This window comes from Jaculus jaculus, chromosome 5 (assembly GCF_020740685.1).
Source record: "Jaculus jaculus isolate mJacJac1 chromosome 5, mJacJac1.mat.Y.cur, whole genome shotgun sequence".
In the NCBI taxonomy this organism is placed as follows: Eukaryota; Metazoa; Chordata; class Mammalia; order Rodentia; family Dipodidae; genus Jaculus; species Jaculus jaculus.
This window is the reverse complement of record NC_059106.1, coordinates 34,822,293-34,837,293: the sequence shown is the minus strand read 5'-3', so window position 1 is coordinate 34,837,293 and position 15,001 is coordinate 34,822,293. Positions and strand designations below refer to the sequence as shown.

At 39.9% G+C, this 15,001-nt stretch overlaps 1 protein-coding gene across 3 annotated transcripts in view; it reads right to left on the bottom strand.

Moving 5' to 3' along the window:
* The window catches only part of Itgb1 (integrin subunit beta 1), a 46,403-nt gene that overhangs the window by 10,872 nt on the left and 20,530 nt on the right, over positions 1-15,001 (bottom strand). For all 3 annotated transcript variants that reach the window (XM_045149302.1, XM_045149305.1, XM_045149304.1), the window contains 10 exons: positions 14,183-14,405; positions 11,278-11,448; positions 9,220-9,458; positions 5,816-5,971; positions 4,813-4,908; positions 4,023-4,112; positions 3,310-3,450; positions 2,971-3,170; positions 1,242-1,480; positions 823-1,045 (listed from right to left, as the gene is read on the bottom strand). In XM_045149302.1, the coding sequence (XP_045005237.1) occupies positions 823-1,045; positions 1,242-1,480; positions 2,971-3,170; positions 3,310-3,450; positions 4,023-4,112; positions 4,813-4,908; positions 5,816-5,971; positions 9,220-9,458; positions 11,278-11,448; positions 14,183-14,405 (1,778 nt within the window). The remainder of the gene's footprint in view (positions 1-822; positions 1,046-1,241; positions 1,481-2,970; positions 3,171-3,309; positions 3,451-4,022; positions 4,113-4,812; positions 4,909-5,815; positions 5,972-9,219; positions 9,459-11,277; positions 11,449-14,182; positions 14,406-15,001) is intronic.

Here is a 15,001-nt window from a genome sequence, read left to right as displayed (position 1 = left end):
GACCTTGTCTCACAAACACAACAAACAAGAAGCCAGTGGGGAAGAAGTATGATGATGGAGTGCATTCACTTCTCAAAAACCCCAAAATGTTTCTCTTTTTTTCTATGCCTGGTGGTTCTGAATGTTAGGGCCTGCCCCCTCTCAATGGGGTCAAAATGTGTAAGGTTCAAGTGGAGAAATGGGGAGTAGAAATCAACTATTGGCAAGTCTCTCATTTTCATTTGTGTATGCATTTTAAACACAAATGGAGTCATTAACATGTTATTTCAGTGAACAAATTTTAGCAGTTCAACTGTATAATTGTTATAAGCTTAATAAATTTGCCTAGACAATGCTAGCATTTGTAACTTTTGCAAGTAAAATTCTCATTGATTGCTTAAAACATGTTAGTTTCTCAAATACAATTAATTTATTATAGCTTTAATTAAGTTCACAATAAAAAGTGAAGGTATAAGACTATATCACATTAAGTATGTAACATAACCATAATAATTCAAAAAATGTATTGCTTGTATAACTATAACTCACCAAGGGGAAAAACCTTTCATTCTGTTGAGAAAAGGGGAATAATTGGATTTAGTGGACTCAGTGGCAGAACACAAAACTCTGGGTTCTGCCCACAGTGCTGAACACCAAGATAGCCAAAAGCAATTTAATAAAAGTTGCAACAGAGATTCAATTATACGGTGATTTCAGATCAAAACAGTGGGATTCTTAGTGCAACTTCAGTGCTGTGCAATACACACTAGCAAGCAATTTCTTTGGCTCTAGTGATACACTGGATACTCAGGTCAGCACATAGAAGAGTTAGGAAATACTTACTTATGCTCTGCACAGACACCCAGGCAGGTTTGACATGTCTCACAGGTTTGCCCTTGAAACTTGGGGTCTGTGCACTTACAGACACCGCACTCACAGATGCCTCGACCATTGCAGATCTGCCCATTTGCAGCCATGCAGGGAAGGGTGTCCAGGGAACAGTCACATGCACTGCCAGTGTAGTTGGGGAAGCACTCACACACGCGGCACCTGCAAACACCATTTCCTGCAATGAAAAACACCATTTCTCAAAATAATGGTAAAGCATTTCATCATAGCAATAAGTTACATGGAGAAGTATGCCACTCTAAAAGAAAGTGTACCTAAGGGAAGGCTGGCTCTGTTTGTGCCCTTCTCTACTTATACACCAAGTAACACTGGAGAAAACTGTACTATGAAACTATCTGATGCTTGTTTCTTACCTCCACAAATTAAGCCGTTGGATCTATCACAGTTGAAATTATCACACTCGCAGAATTTGCCAGAATAAATTTCGTTTGTATTATCCCTCTTCCTGCACACACACTGTCCACAGACACACTCTCCATTGTTACTGCAGATCTCGGAGCTGTTCTCTTTCCTGCAGTAAGCATCCATGTCTTCACTGTTCACTTCATCGGTGCTGCACTCACAATGCCTCCCAACACGCCCTTCATTGCACCTGGGGATAGGGTACATTACAGCCTCATGAAAGGAAAAACAGCAATCTCTTCCAATGACCAACATGGGAGTGCTCATGATGCACTCTAACTACATCACCTGGGCATGCACAAAGACAGACAGACAGACTCCCCCACATACCAACCCAGCAGCCCTTCAAGTTCTTATAGAACATAGTGAGAAACTCCTGTTCAAAAAGGAACCATCTTGGCCAAAAAGAAAATATAATCCAGCAATGAATAGGAAAATAAGACATGCAAGTAACAAAATAAATTCATTTGTAATGAGGAGTAGAGTTTCAAATGCTTTGTTACTGTTTTGCTGTCATAGGTCAACTTCCTCTACATTTCAAGCAAGGATCCAAGAGCTAACATAAAAAGCACAATGAACACATTGCAAAAAACAATTAAAAAAAATACACTGACTATATAAACTGAAAACATTACTAGTAGCATTTAAAGGTAAATTTATTCTACAGGTCCAGATTTCCAGAGACCCTGCCTATCTTTGAAGCACTGTTATTAATGCCCACTTGGTAAACTGCTTCTGGAGATGTGAACAAGAGAAGAAAGACAGCTGTCAAGATCACCTTTTTGGTGAGATGACATCCACCAAATTAGATCTTCTGGACTCAAAACAGGCTTCATGCAACAAGGAGTCATATGACTTTTAAATTATAAGAGGTAACTAGTAACAACTGATGGTGAATTATAGCTGTTCAATCATCTCATAGATAATAATCCTAAGCATATCATTTGCAACTTATACTTAGATTAAAAGGTGCTATTGATTTAAAGAATAGGCTACATAGAACATGTAAGTTTCAGTTAGAAAGTACACAAGGTGGTGTGATGGTCAATCTAAATTGTCACTTTGAACTGTAAATATAAATCCTCCTTTCTGTTATACTGCTTCTTGTTAGGTGTTTTGTCACAGGAACAAGGACAGTAACAAATGTACAAAGGATGAGAATACTTAAAATTATTTTAGTAGTTTTATATTCTGAAAATACTATTTGTATTCCAGCATACAAAATTAACACAATGCATGATAACACTTCTTACTGCTTCATAATCTAGTCCACAGATAAAACTCTCATTATCACAAGGCGGGCTGAGGCCAGCCTATACATAGAAAAGACCCTGTCTCAAACAACAAAACTAAAATTAAACCAAAAGCACCATATTAATTTGATACATTTTCTTAAGCATTTTTTCTATATATATTTCTCATTTTATATAGGCATGTTTTGCTCTAAAGACGCAGTTAATCATGAAAGAAAAACCCAAATGCTACCTCACCTGCTTATGTGACAATGAATACTTTTATTTTAAGCTCTTTTCTTAGAATGGAACAGATCCTCTACTTGATCTTGTAATGAGCAGTCATGGATGGAACAAATCATCGGTTGGTTCCATACAGGTTTCCTGTGCATTTCCTGAAATGCAGCCTACCTATAGCTTTGTCAGTCTCCAACAAGACTACACTCACCTGCAGGCTCCACACTCAAATGTCCCGTTGCCCTCATGACACTTGGGGCTTTCAGGGATGCCTTCGCTTTGGCATTCACATTCACAGATATACTCAAGAATGACCTCTACTTCTTCAGTGAAACCCAGGGGCTTAATTTTAATGGTTTCAGAAGGTTTTTCTGGACATTTATTTGCAGTTATGCTAATTTGAAACTGAACCTTAAAGAGAAAACAAGTTAAGAATTTAGCAAAAAATTCAAAAGCTACTCATTTCTTTTAATATTTTTAATATTAAAAAAAATAATTTGCTTATAAGCAGGCATTTTTTTTTCCTACAGAAGATGTTTATACAACATACCTCATCTCCAATGGAAATGTTGGAACATTTTCTTCCATTTTCTCCTGTTCCATTCACCCCATTCTTACAAAATGATTTGTAACTGATTGTTACACCATCTGACAATTTGCCATTTTCCAAAATGACTTCTGAGGAAAGGGACTAACAAGAAAGACTAATGATGAATAGGGAACTCAAATCAAAACCACTTGAATACATAAAAACAATGGATAAAACGAGCTGTTAAGAAAAAATATCATTCTAATATAGTCCAGACTAACTTGGAAGGATTAGAAAACCCAGAGTAACAGACTCTAATAAAGATCCTACCCCTCAAAATACTGCACATCAGCCGGACGTGGTGGCGCACGCCTTTAGTCCCAGCAGTTGGGAGGCTGAGGTAGGAGGATCGCCATGACTTTGAGGCTGCCCAGAGAAAACATAGTGAATTCCAGGTCAGCCTGGGCTACAGCGAGACCATACCTCAAAAAAAATAATAAATAAATAAAAAAGTACACAACGGAAAGGAGTATGTCTTGTTTAATTACCCAGTGTAACCAGAAGCCGGAACACGCTTTAACCAGTTTTGCTTTGCTCAGGCTAGGATCCTAAGACAATTATCAAGTTTCCTGCCAGAGATTGCACTTTTTCTTGTTCTCTTGGAAGTTCAACTTCCTCTGAGCAAGTATTCTCATCAGAGTAAAGCCCAGAATTTGATCTTAAGACATACTCACATTGTATGCGTCAATTATCAACTGGATCACATTGCTAGAATTGCCAGACAATGTTCCCACTGCTGACTTAGGAATCAAATTTTTCAGCTCCTACGATTAAAAAATAAAAACTAATAAAATATAAATATTATTGATTGGACCACTAGAATCCACCGAGGGAGTTCAGTTCCCAATACACTTCCTAAATAACTTAAAAGTCAAACCTTAAAAAAAGACAAGTATTCTAAGCTGAGCATGGTGGCACATGCCCTTAATCCCAGCACTATAGATGCAGAGGTAGGAAGAGTTCTATGAATTGGAGGCCACACTGAGACTACATACTGAATTCCAGGCCAGCCTGGGATAGAGTTGAGACCCTACCTTGAAACACAAAAAGGACAATTCTAATATGCAATTAAAAATGAACAATAGAGGGCTAGAGAGATGTCTTAGTGGTTAAGTGCTTGCCTGTCAAGCCTAAGGACCCCAGTTCGAGGCTTGATTCCCCAGGACCCATGTTAGCTAGATGCACAAGGGGAGCATGCATCTGGAGTTCGTTTGCAGTGGCTAGAGGCCCTGGCGTGCCCATTCTCTATCTATCTGCCTCTTTCTCTCTCTGTCTGTTGCTCTCAAATAAATAAATAAAAAGCAACAAAAACCCAAAATATGAACATTAGACACTATCATAAAGTCAGCATATAATCAGTGGCATTTTCCTACATTTTAATTCAAAACTAATTTTGCAACTAATAACTGTAACAAAAATAAAAAAAAAACCAAAAACTCTGTTCATTTTATCCCACATATTTACCTTGTAAATGGGCTGAAATTCTTCAGTAACTGCAAAAATTGTCTGAATGTTATTTTCACTGAGTTTCTGGACAAGGTGAGCAATAGAGGGATAATCCTAAGAAATCAGACATAAATACATTGTTAATGAATTACAGAGCTGTTTTTGTTTATATTGATTTTACTATATAGCCCAGGCTGGCCTGCTAAGTACCAGAATTACAATGTTTGAGTACAATACTTTTTTGAAAACAATGGTTTGCATAAATAACTAATTACTTAAACCAGCCTACTTTCAAATAGGAATACCAAATAATTGCTGAGGTGGGTAAAATGTATTTGAGTTTCTAATTCTCTTCTTTTATGCATGCATACGAATTGTTATATTAAAAGGTCTTGAATAATAAGATAATCTATTGCATTAAATGTAAGTGCAAGTCAGACATGGTGGCACACGCCTTTAATCCCAGCACTTAGGAGGCAGAGGTAGAATGATTGCCATGAGTTCAAGGCCACCCTGAGACTACATAGTGAATTCCAGGTCAGCCTGAGCTAGAGTGAGACCCTACCTTGAAAAACAAAAAGACAGTGAAATTAAGGAAATAAAGGCTCTAATATCTAGCACAACAAGAATCACAAACATTTGAATTTCTTTTATACCTTGAGTAAGTTGCCAGTACTTACTTTCAATAAAGACCAAAGTACCTATTTTTCAAAGTCAGAAAAATAAGCAGCTAAAACCTAGATGAAGTACTACCAATGCTGCTGCCCAGGGAATCATGCAAACGCGGAGCCAGCTGGGGGGCGGCAGGGCATACAGAGGTGACTCAGCAACCCTGACAACCAGAGGAGCAAGCACCCTGCCACAGCCTCACAGTCAGCTATCCAGCTACCCTGGGCAACAGGTTAGAGCCCACACTTACCCAAGTCACAAAGTCCTAACCCCAGTCACCCACCATACACTCAGTGTTAGACACTGAAATTCATCGTAAACCCATTCACTAGGTGAGAGCTTAAACACTTACATAATAATGGCTCATTGTGTACGAGTTATTTTCCAGGTGACACTGCCCATCATTTGGCAAAACAATGCCACCAAGTTTCCCATCTCCAGCAAAGTGAAACCCAGCATCGGTGGAAAACACTAGCAGCCGTGTAACATTCCTCCAGCCGATCAAGTCCTTCAAAGGAAATAGAGGTTCAGTCATAAAACGCTATACTCAGCATGAATAACTTCACATGGCACATGCTACCCCTGCAACTTCAATGTAATTCTGTATTTATCTTTTCTTCTCACAATTCTAATGCTGCTGATAAATGCAGAGCACTCACTGAATGGTGCCCTTCTAACCCACTGAACACATTTCTTGCTGACTGACTACATGGACAAGTCTCAGCTCAGAGCCTGACTGTGGGTTATTGAGTATTTGATAAGTACATAGAGTCTCAATTTACATCTTCTATTACCCACTTGCTGGGTCCTACTGTCTAGCTCTGCTCTGTCTTCCATACAAAGTATCAGCCCTCCAAGTGTGTGCACATGTATGTTTGTTCATATGTATGGTAACGTATGTTTAAGTGTAGGACTGAGGCTAACATTAGGTGGCTTCCTCCAGGGCTCTCCCTTTTTCTCTTTTGAGACAGAAGCACCAATTATTGGATTAGAGTGGTTAGCCAATGAGGCTCAGAGATTCCATTTCTGCTTTCATATGGTTCTTTCTGGGATCTGAGTCGCCTCCTAGCCCTGGCTTGATTTTTTTTTTTTTTTTAGGTTTGATATCTTGTAGCTCAGGCTGACTTCAAACTTACTATGCCCTCCCTGCCCTTATCAACTAAGTTCTGTAACCACAAGCATGTGCCACTATGCCTACTTTTCTTTAAAAATATTTATTTATTTACTTTATTTATTTATGAGAGAGAATGGGCACACTAGGGGCCTCTAAACACTGCAAATGAACTCCAGATGCATGCACCACGAGGTGCATCTGGCTTATGTGGGACCTGAGAAATCAAACATGGGTCCTTAGGCTTCACGGGCAAGCATCACTTTCCAGACCTTTAAAAAAAATTTTTTTTTAACTTTTCTTATTATAGGCAAAATTAATCATCACAGAACATGCCCTGCTTTAAATCTATCCATTTTACTCATTAACCAGTACTCATGGAATCAGTTCATTAGTGTATTAACATGATTCAATAAAGAGTTTAATAGCAATACTTTTCTTTTTTTGTAACTATACTTAAAATTTTTAATCTGACTCAATATTTATTTATAAATTCCTTGAAGGTAATAATAAAGTTTCAGCATTGCTAACCATTTTTGGAAAGAAGTCTACATGACCCTTTGCCTCTCAAGCATGACAAACTCAGACTGCAGCTAGGGGCCTACGTATGGTTGCTTAATTCCATTTGTTAAGGCAGTGCAAGAGGCAGGCCAGACACTGTTCGCCATATAGTCACCACAAAAAAACAGACACAACAGTGACGCTATTGGCTACCTGGAATACTGTTCTTCCTTCTGCTTTAAAAGCTATGACTAAGATTACATTGCAAATGCTCCAGCAACAAGTCAGACATCATTAGCCAGTATATGCTGAGTGCTTGCTGCTACTCATAGATCACTACAGTGGCACTTCAAGCCCTGAGGGTTGTCTGTCATTTCCTTTCTGAAAGAGACATCCCTGGAGAGGCCAAGTGAAATATTTAGGCTCTGAGAGAATGGGAAGTCACACCACCACACTGCTTTACTGTCTTAGACAGTATTACTTTAGCAAGGAGAAAAATATGAGCGAATACGAACTCCAGACAAACTTCATTATTGTTATGTTTTCCAATTTTAGCCTCAGCTATATCATTAAAAGGTGCTCAAGCCTGGCGTGGTAGTGCACGCCTTTAATCCCAGCACTCCAGAGGCAGAAGTACAAGGATCCTCATGAGTTCAAGGCCACCCTGAACTACATAGTGAATTCTAGGTCAGTCTCGACTAGAGAAGACCCTACCTTGAAAAACCAAAAAAAGGAAAAAAAAGAAAAGAAAAAGAAAAAGAAAAGGGACTCAAGAGCCAGAGCCAGGCATCATCATGCCTTTTATCCCAGCACTCGGGAGGCAGTGGCAAAAGCATCACCATGAGTTCAAGAGGCCACTGTGAGACTACATAGTTCATTCCAGAGCAGCCTAGGCTAGAGTAAGACCTTATCTAGAAAAACCAATGGGAGGGAAAAAATAAAAAGGTATTCCAGGATCAGGCATGGTGGTATACATCTATAATCCCAACACTCAAAAGGCAGAGGCAGGAGTATCACCTACAGTTCAAGGCCAGCCTAAGCTACAGAGTGAGTTCCAGGTTAGCCAGGGCTAGAGTGAGACCCTGCTTCAAAACAGAAAAATTGGAAGTGGAAAGATAGCTTAGCAGTTAAGGCACTTGCCTGCAAAGTACTAGGATCCATGTTCAATTCATCAGGACCCACGTAAACCAGATGTACAAGGTGGCACATGCATCTGCAATTCATTTACAATGGCTAGAGGCATGTCCATTCTCTCTCTCAAGATGAATATATAAAATAAATAAATTAAAAAATCATCAAGGCTGGGCGTGGTGGTGCACGCCTTTAATCCCAGGACTTGGGAGGCAGAGGTAGGAGGACCACCGTGAGTTCGAGGCCACCCTGAGGTGACATAGTGAATTCCAGGTCAGCCTGGGCTAGAGTGAGGCCCTTCCTTGAAAAAAGCAAAAAAAAAAAAAAACCCCAAACAACAACAACAACAAAAAACTATCAAGAAATACTCAACTGGTTTGGTACTTGAATCATAAAATGCTAATTACTAGTCCAATAGATGAATTTGCTACCACTAAAAACTTTGTAATATAAAAAAACAAACAAAAAAACCCAAATTTTGTTGCTTCGCAAAACATATGTTGTTCTAGATCTCATGAACTAGGTAGGGCTTTAAAAGTTATCTCATGTGAAGTTCTATGACAAAGAAAAGAGCATTGTCTTTCAAAGACACTGGGAAGTAAATAGACCTAGAGAACATGATGTGAGAACCACTCCACATGTCACTTTCAAGCTGCCTGTGAGGCCTGAGATAGATTACTGTCCCATCTCTGGTAGAGAGCTACAAAGTTAGGACACCTAAGGCTTCTCCAGCTCAAGGACAGCCAAGTTCACCCATGGTTTCAAATAGTTAGCATGCTGACTGACTTTTAAAACTCATGAGTTAATGAACTACCGGGCTCATGTAGGAAAATATGGTTAAATATACTTTTATAAAGTAGTTATGGTTAAAGGAAACTCAGGGGATTGATGTTTTTCTTCTCAGTACCGATCACATGATATGGTAGCTAAAGTCACCTTTTCCTAACTTTTAGTAAATCACACTTATTGTCCCCACAAATGACACTAGCATCCCCTGTAGCAAATACACTTACTCCACAAACTGCAACCTGCATGATTGCATCAAAACCACCTTCTGGAGAATCCAAGTTTCCAGATATGCGCTGTTGACCAACAAGTTTGTTGAAATGCTCTCCTCTATCAGTAAGACTCAGCACATTTTTGTAGCTAAATGGGCTGGTGCAGTTCTGTTCATTTGTGCAAGGGTTCCTGAGCTTTGCTGGAGTTGTACTAATGTAAGGCATCACAGTTTTCTCCACAAATGAACCAAACCCTGGAGGTAAATGTAAACAGATAGATGAATGGACAGATGGAAAAACTACCTCTTTAAACAAGCCAGTAATGTCAACACACTTAAGTTGCTATGGACTGAATGTCTGTGTGCTTCAAAAATTCATGTTGAGCCGGGTGTGGTGGCACACGCCTTTAATCCCAGCACTCGGGAGGAAGAGGTAGGAGGATTGCCATGAGTTCAAGGCCACCCTGAGATGACAGAGTTAATTCCAGGTCAGCCTGGACCAGAGTGAGACCCTACTTCGAAAAACCCAAAAAAAAAAAAAAAAAAAAAAATTCATGTTGAAACCTCATCCACAATGTGTTGGTATTAGGAACCGATAGGTCTTGAGGGTCAAGGCCCTGTGAACGAAGGAAGGATTTATAACCTTGCAGGAAGCTCCAGAGAGCAGAGAAACCCCACCCTCCAGCACTGGAGGGCACAGCTAGAGGTACCACTTATGCACCAGAAAGCAGGCCTTTACCAGACATTGAAGCTGCCTTGACCTGAAAATTTCTCAACCTCTAAGAGTGTGAGAGATAAATTTTCCTAGTTTACAGTCTTATCATAGCAGAATAAATGGGCTAATATAAGACTATCCATTATACATGCACAAGTGCACATATATTATATACTTGGTTTTGGTGGAGAGAGAAGGGACACAGGGCCTGGTTATGTAGCGCAGGCTGGCCTTGAACATACACTCTTAGTCTTCCTACCTCAGCCTCCCAAGTACTAGGATTACAGGCATCTATGAGCATACCTGACTTGACACTACCTACTTTAAAAATAACTCACCTTCATTTTCTTAGCATACAAGCTCTCAATAGCAGGATAAATGAACATTCTGAATTTCTGACAACTTAAAAAAGAATGGCATAAAAGCTTCCTGTCTCCACAGCCAATTATGCTGGGTAAGAGAATTTTAATCAAACTACTTTTTGATGTTTCTAGTAAAAGTAGAACACAATTTTGAAAGGCAATTTTCAGACCTCAACAAGATCATCTTTCCAACATTCTGTTGTTAACTCTCATTTAGCCCAGGAGTGGAAAGCGGCAAACAACAAAGTGATTCCACTGGGGATGCATAAAACAGGGTCGAAAGGAAAGCTTCAAGCTGGATGTGGTGGCGCACGCCTTTAATTCCAGCACTTGGGAGGCAGAGGTTGGAGGACTGCAGTGAGTGGGAGGCACCCTGAGACTCCATAGTGAATTCCACATCAGCCTGGGCCAGAGTGAGACCCTCCCTTGAAACCCATTCCCCTCCAAAAAAAGAAAGAGACAAAGAGAAAGAAAGGGAAACTTCAGGTATGAAATGAAATTAGGCTAGTCTAGAGAGGTGTGATGACACTAATTAACTAATTAGTAATGAAATCTTAAACTATGCGGTACTTGACATGAGCTTATACATCAGCAGACGAATGGCTAAATTCCTGTGACAAAAAACAAGCATTTCATTATTTATGAAGCATCAACTCTGTCAAATCACATGTCAGGTAGCCTTCAAGAAGCACGAAGGAGCCAGGTGTGGTGGCGCACACCTTTAATCCCAGCAATCAAGAGGCAGAGATAGGAGAATTGCCATGAGTTCAAGGCCACCCTGAGACTCCATAGTGAATTCCAAGTCAGCCTGGGCTAGAGTGAGACCCTACCTCGAAAAACAAAAACAAAAAAAGAAGCAACAAGGCAAAAAGAACACTATGTATGAGACAGGAATATAAGGTTCCTCACTACTTGTGGTAGGCCAGTATGTAAACAATGCTTTGAAAGAAACGTAAACTTGTACATATGAAAATTATTATTTAGCCAATGTTCCCACCAATTCGGAAGTCTGAAGTAATCCTTCTCATTTCATTCATCAGATCTGTCCCAAGACTCTTCACATTTTCCAGGTCATCTTTCATGGAATAGGAGAGGTCCATAAGGTAGTAGAGATCAATGGGATAGTCTTCAGCTCTCTTGAATTTTAACGTAAATGTCTGTGGTTCCCCTAATTAAACAGATTTTAAAATGCAATTACTTTACCAGCGATCAAAAGTAAATGAGAAAACTAAAATCCAACTTAGAGGATAAAAAGTATGAAATAAAACGCATTAAGTATGTAATTTTCAGGAAACCTGAGGATTCCATATGTCACTAAATAGAGGCTCATCCAATTTCATTCAACAGATGCTTGTAAGATCGTGACTGAAGGAAAGGTGACTGAAAAGACAGAATTCTGATTCAGTTTGATGGGAACTTCAAAACTTGGGGTACACTGGGAGATTCTAGGTCACTGGAGATGCACCCCAAAAGAGGTTTATGGTACCTGTTCTCTCCCTCTCTGCTTTTTCTTCCCACTATAAGGTGTTCCGAGTGCTCAACATAATGTGCTGCCTCACCACATGCCAAAAGCAACAGGGCCACTCTGTCCTGAACTGAAATTTATAAAACTATAAGCCAATTTTTCTCCTTGTAAGTTATTTCCAATAGTTGTTACTATAATGGTAAACTAACATACAAATTTATAATTATGAGGAAAACAGACTCTCATAAACTGGAGTAGAACAAAGGACAACTACAGAGTACATGCGACAGGTACAGATTTAAGTTAAAACTCAGATATGCTCTCTGTGTAACGGGATACTGCTAACATGTCAACTGACTATAAATCTGATTTTTACCTTAGAAGGAGTTTTTAAAATAGGTTGTAGAGGCAAAAAGATTTGTTAATAAACTACAGGGAAAAATGAAATCCAAGGGGTGAAGCTCTGAGCTGAGGCAATGGGAAAGGAGGTTATTAAGTGTAACAGGCAGTGAGCAGGAATAGGACGTACGTTACCACATAAGAAGCCGGGGCTCACTCTAGTACCATCAAATTTAACAAAACACTTAGAAACCATGGAAGAAAAATGAAGGTTCAAAGCCAGGTGTGGTGGCGCATGCCTTTAATTCCAGCACTCAGGAGGCAGAGGTAGGAGGACTGCAGTAAACTTGAGGCCAACCTCAGACTATATGAATTCTAGGTTAGAGTCTGGGCTACAGCAAGACCCCCATCTTGACAAAGTAGAAGATAATGAAGGCTTGGACAAAAAATGCTTAGTCTTCAATGTGCAGACTTTTTTTGTATTGACTTCTAGTAGGCAGCTAGAGACATGGGCATGGGGCTCAACAGAGACATCTGTGTTGTTGCAGCAAAATGGTTTTCAAGACAGAGAGAAAAACCAACACTCTGGTGAAATGCAGACAGAGAGGGATGGAGAAAAGAAGACACAAAAAGGTGAAAACTACTGGGAATGATATCACTTAATGTAAGAGGGGAGGCACCACTTGGTGCCAACAGGCTTACAGATTATAACCATGAAAACGAAAGAGAGACAGATGAGCACCTAAGTGAATGGTCCTGCAGGTCTGTAGCTTCAGGGGACGGCGGGGCTCTGCTAGAGCAGGCGTGGAAGAAGAGGCCAGTACTTGACGCAACACCTGACACAAGCAACGTTAGGGTCAAGGGATCTATTTTGGCTCACAATTTCAAATAGTATGGATGGCCCTGGCTGGAGAGATGGCTTAGTGGTTAAGTGCTTGCCTGTGAAGCCTAAGGACCCAGGTTCGAGGCTCAATTCCTCAGGACCCACATTAGCCAGATGCACAAGGAAGTGCATGCATCTGGAGTTCGTTTGCAGTGGCTGGAGGCCCTGGCGTACCCACTCTCTCTCTCTATCTGCCTATTTCTGTCTGTCACTCTCAAATAAATAAATTAAAAAAAAAAAAAAGAATAGCCCATCATCAGAGAAGGACTTGCAGCTGGGGAAGCTCTGTTCTTGGCGGCAGGAGCATGAGCATCAGCTCCTCAGACCTTATGGATCAGGAAGGTACGAGCTACACTGGAATGAGGCCTAGGCCGCCACCAAAGTCCCTCCCTCCAGTTGCCCCACAACTAAAGGTTCCATAACCTAAAAAAAAAAAAAAAAAGTGCCACCAGCTGGGGAACAAATTTTCACATACTCAAACCTCTGGGAGACATTTCACATGCAAACCTAATAATGCCTGACTACCTCGGTTGAAGTACAGCTAGGTGGAGTATAAAGGGCACTAAAGAAATGAATAGATTAAAATGTTACTTTTGTATTATGACATTAGAGTGAAGGACGGGCATTCATTTTTTAAAAACTCACTAAATTTAATTAATGCCAGTTAAATATTTAATAGGATTTGCTTCTGTCATTAGGTAGTGTGGTGGTTTGAATGAAAAGGTCCCTATATCCTCAGATATTTTTGATCAAGATTCAGTCTCCAGCAGGTGGAGCCCTGCTTGAAAAGCTGTGTCACTGCCACCCGCCCCCCAAGAGTCCAACCCTGATTCTGTGTTCAGAGTCATCTCTCTGCTATGTAGAAATGCAAGCCTGAAATAAACCCTTTCCTTCCAGAAGGTACTTCTGGTCTTGTGTTCATTCCTGTAATGAGAAGGTAACTCGCGAGCCGGGCATGGTGGTGCACACTTTTAATCCCAGCACTTAGGAGGATCATCATGAGTTCAAGACCACCCTTAGACTACATAGTGAATTCCAGGTCAACTAGTGAGACCCTACCCCCCACTCCCCCAAAAAGAGAGGGGGGGGAAAGAGGCATTTGTTTGACAGCTGGAACCACCTATGAAAATGAACTCTCCACAGAACACAGTTAAAGGTTTGTGTAAAGCCGTAGTTGGGAAACTGAAGTTGAGAAAGGAGTATGTATGTCTGTACCTGAACGTAACTTCAAGACCAACTGCTGTGGTTGGATCTGAGTGATATCTTCTGGCTGGAGCTTCTCTGCTGTTCCTTTGCTCCGATTGGTGACATTTTTATTTTTCTTTATAGTTTTGGAACCTCTGGGATTTTCTATGTCATCTGGATGGCAGCCCTTCTTGATTAAAGCCTCTAAGTCATCACATCGTGCAGAAGTGGGCATTCCTTCTTGTAAGAATGTCTACATGATATGTAAAATACTGGCATCAATGAGAGAAGTGTACCAGTAACCCTTTCTATGTGATACAACTGCAAACACACAAGTTATGAAAATCAAATAACATCTAAAGCACTTCCAATCTAGCTGTTAAACAAAATCTTCCCTAAGCATGTGTACTTGTGCAAAATCAACTCAGAGAAAGGAATACTTTCTCAAATCTGACCTAATGGTTTCTTGTACAAGTCAAATGCAGTGTCTAATCACTAACTAGATTTCTTCAGTGAAATCACTTATGATTAACAGCTCCCATGATGCCCAAACATCAAACTGTATTTTTCCTAAAACTGTACACAATAACAATCCTTACCAAGTCTTTTATATTACATAGCACTCTCCCCAGCACAATATTCAAAATATTACTCTCTATATATTCCATTTAGTAAAGGTATTTTTCTAAACAGAAGAAACCTAGTACAGATTTAATTAAGTTTTGGTGAGTGTTTGAAATTTTTCAAGTACTGGCTAAATATATAAGCAAGCTTTTTACATTTTACCTTAAAACCTTTTACTAGTTTACCTTTTACCTTCTTTTTGATTTTTTTATTGAAAATTTATAT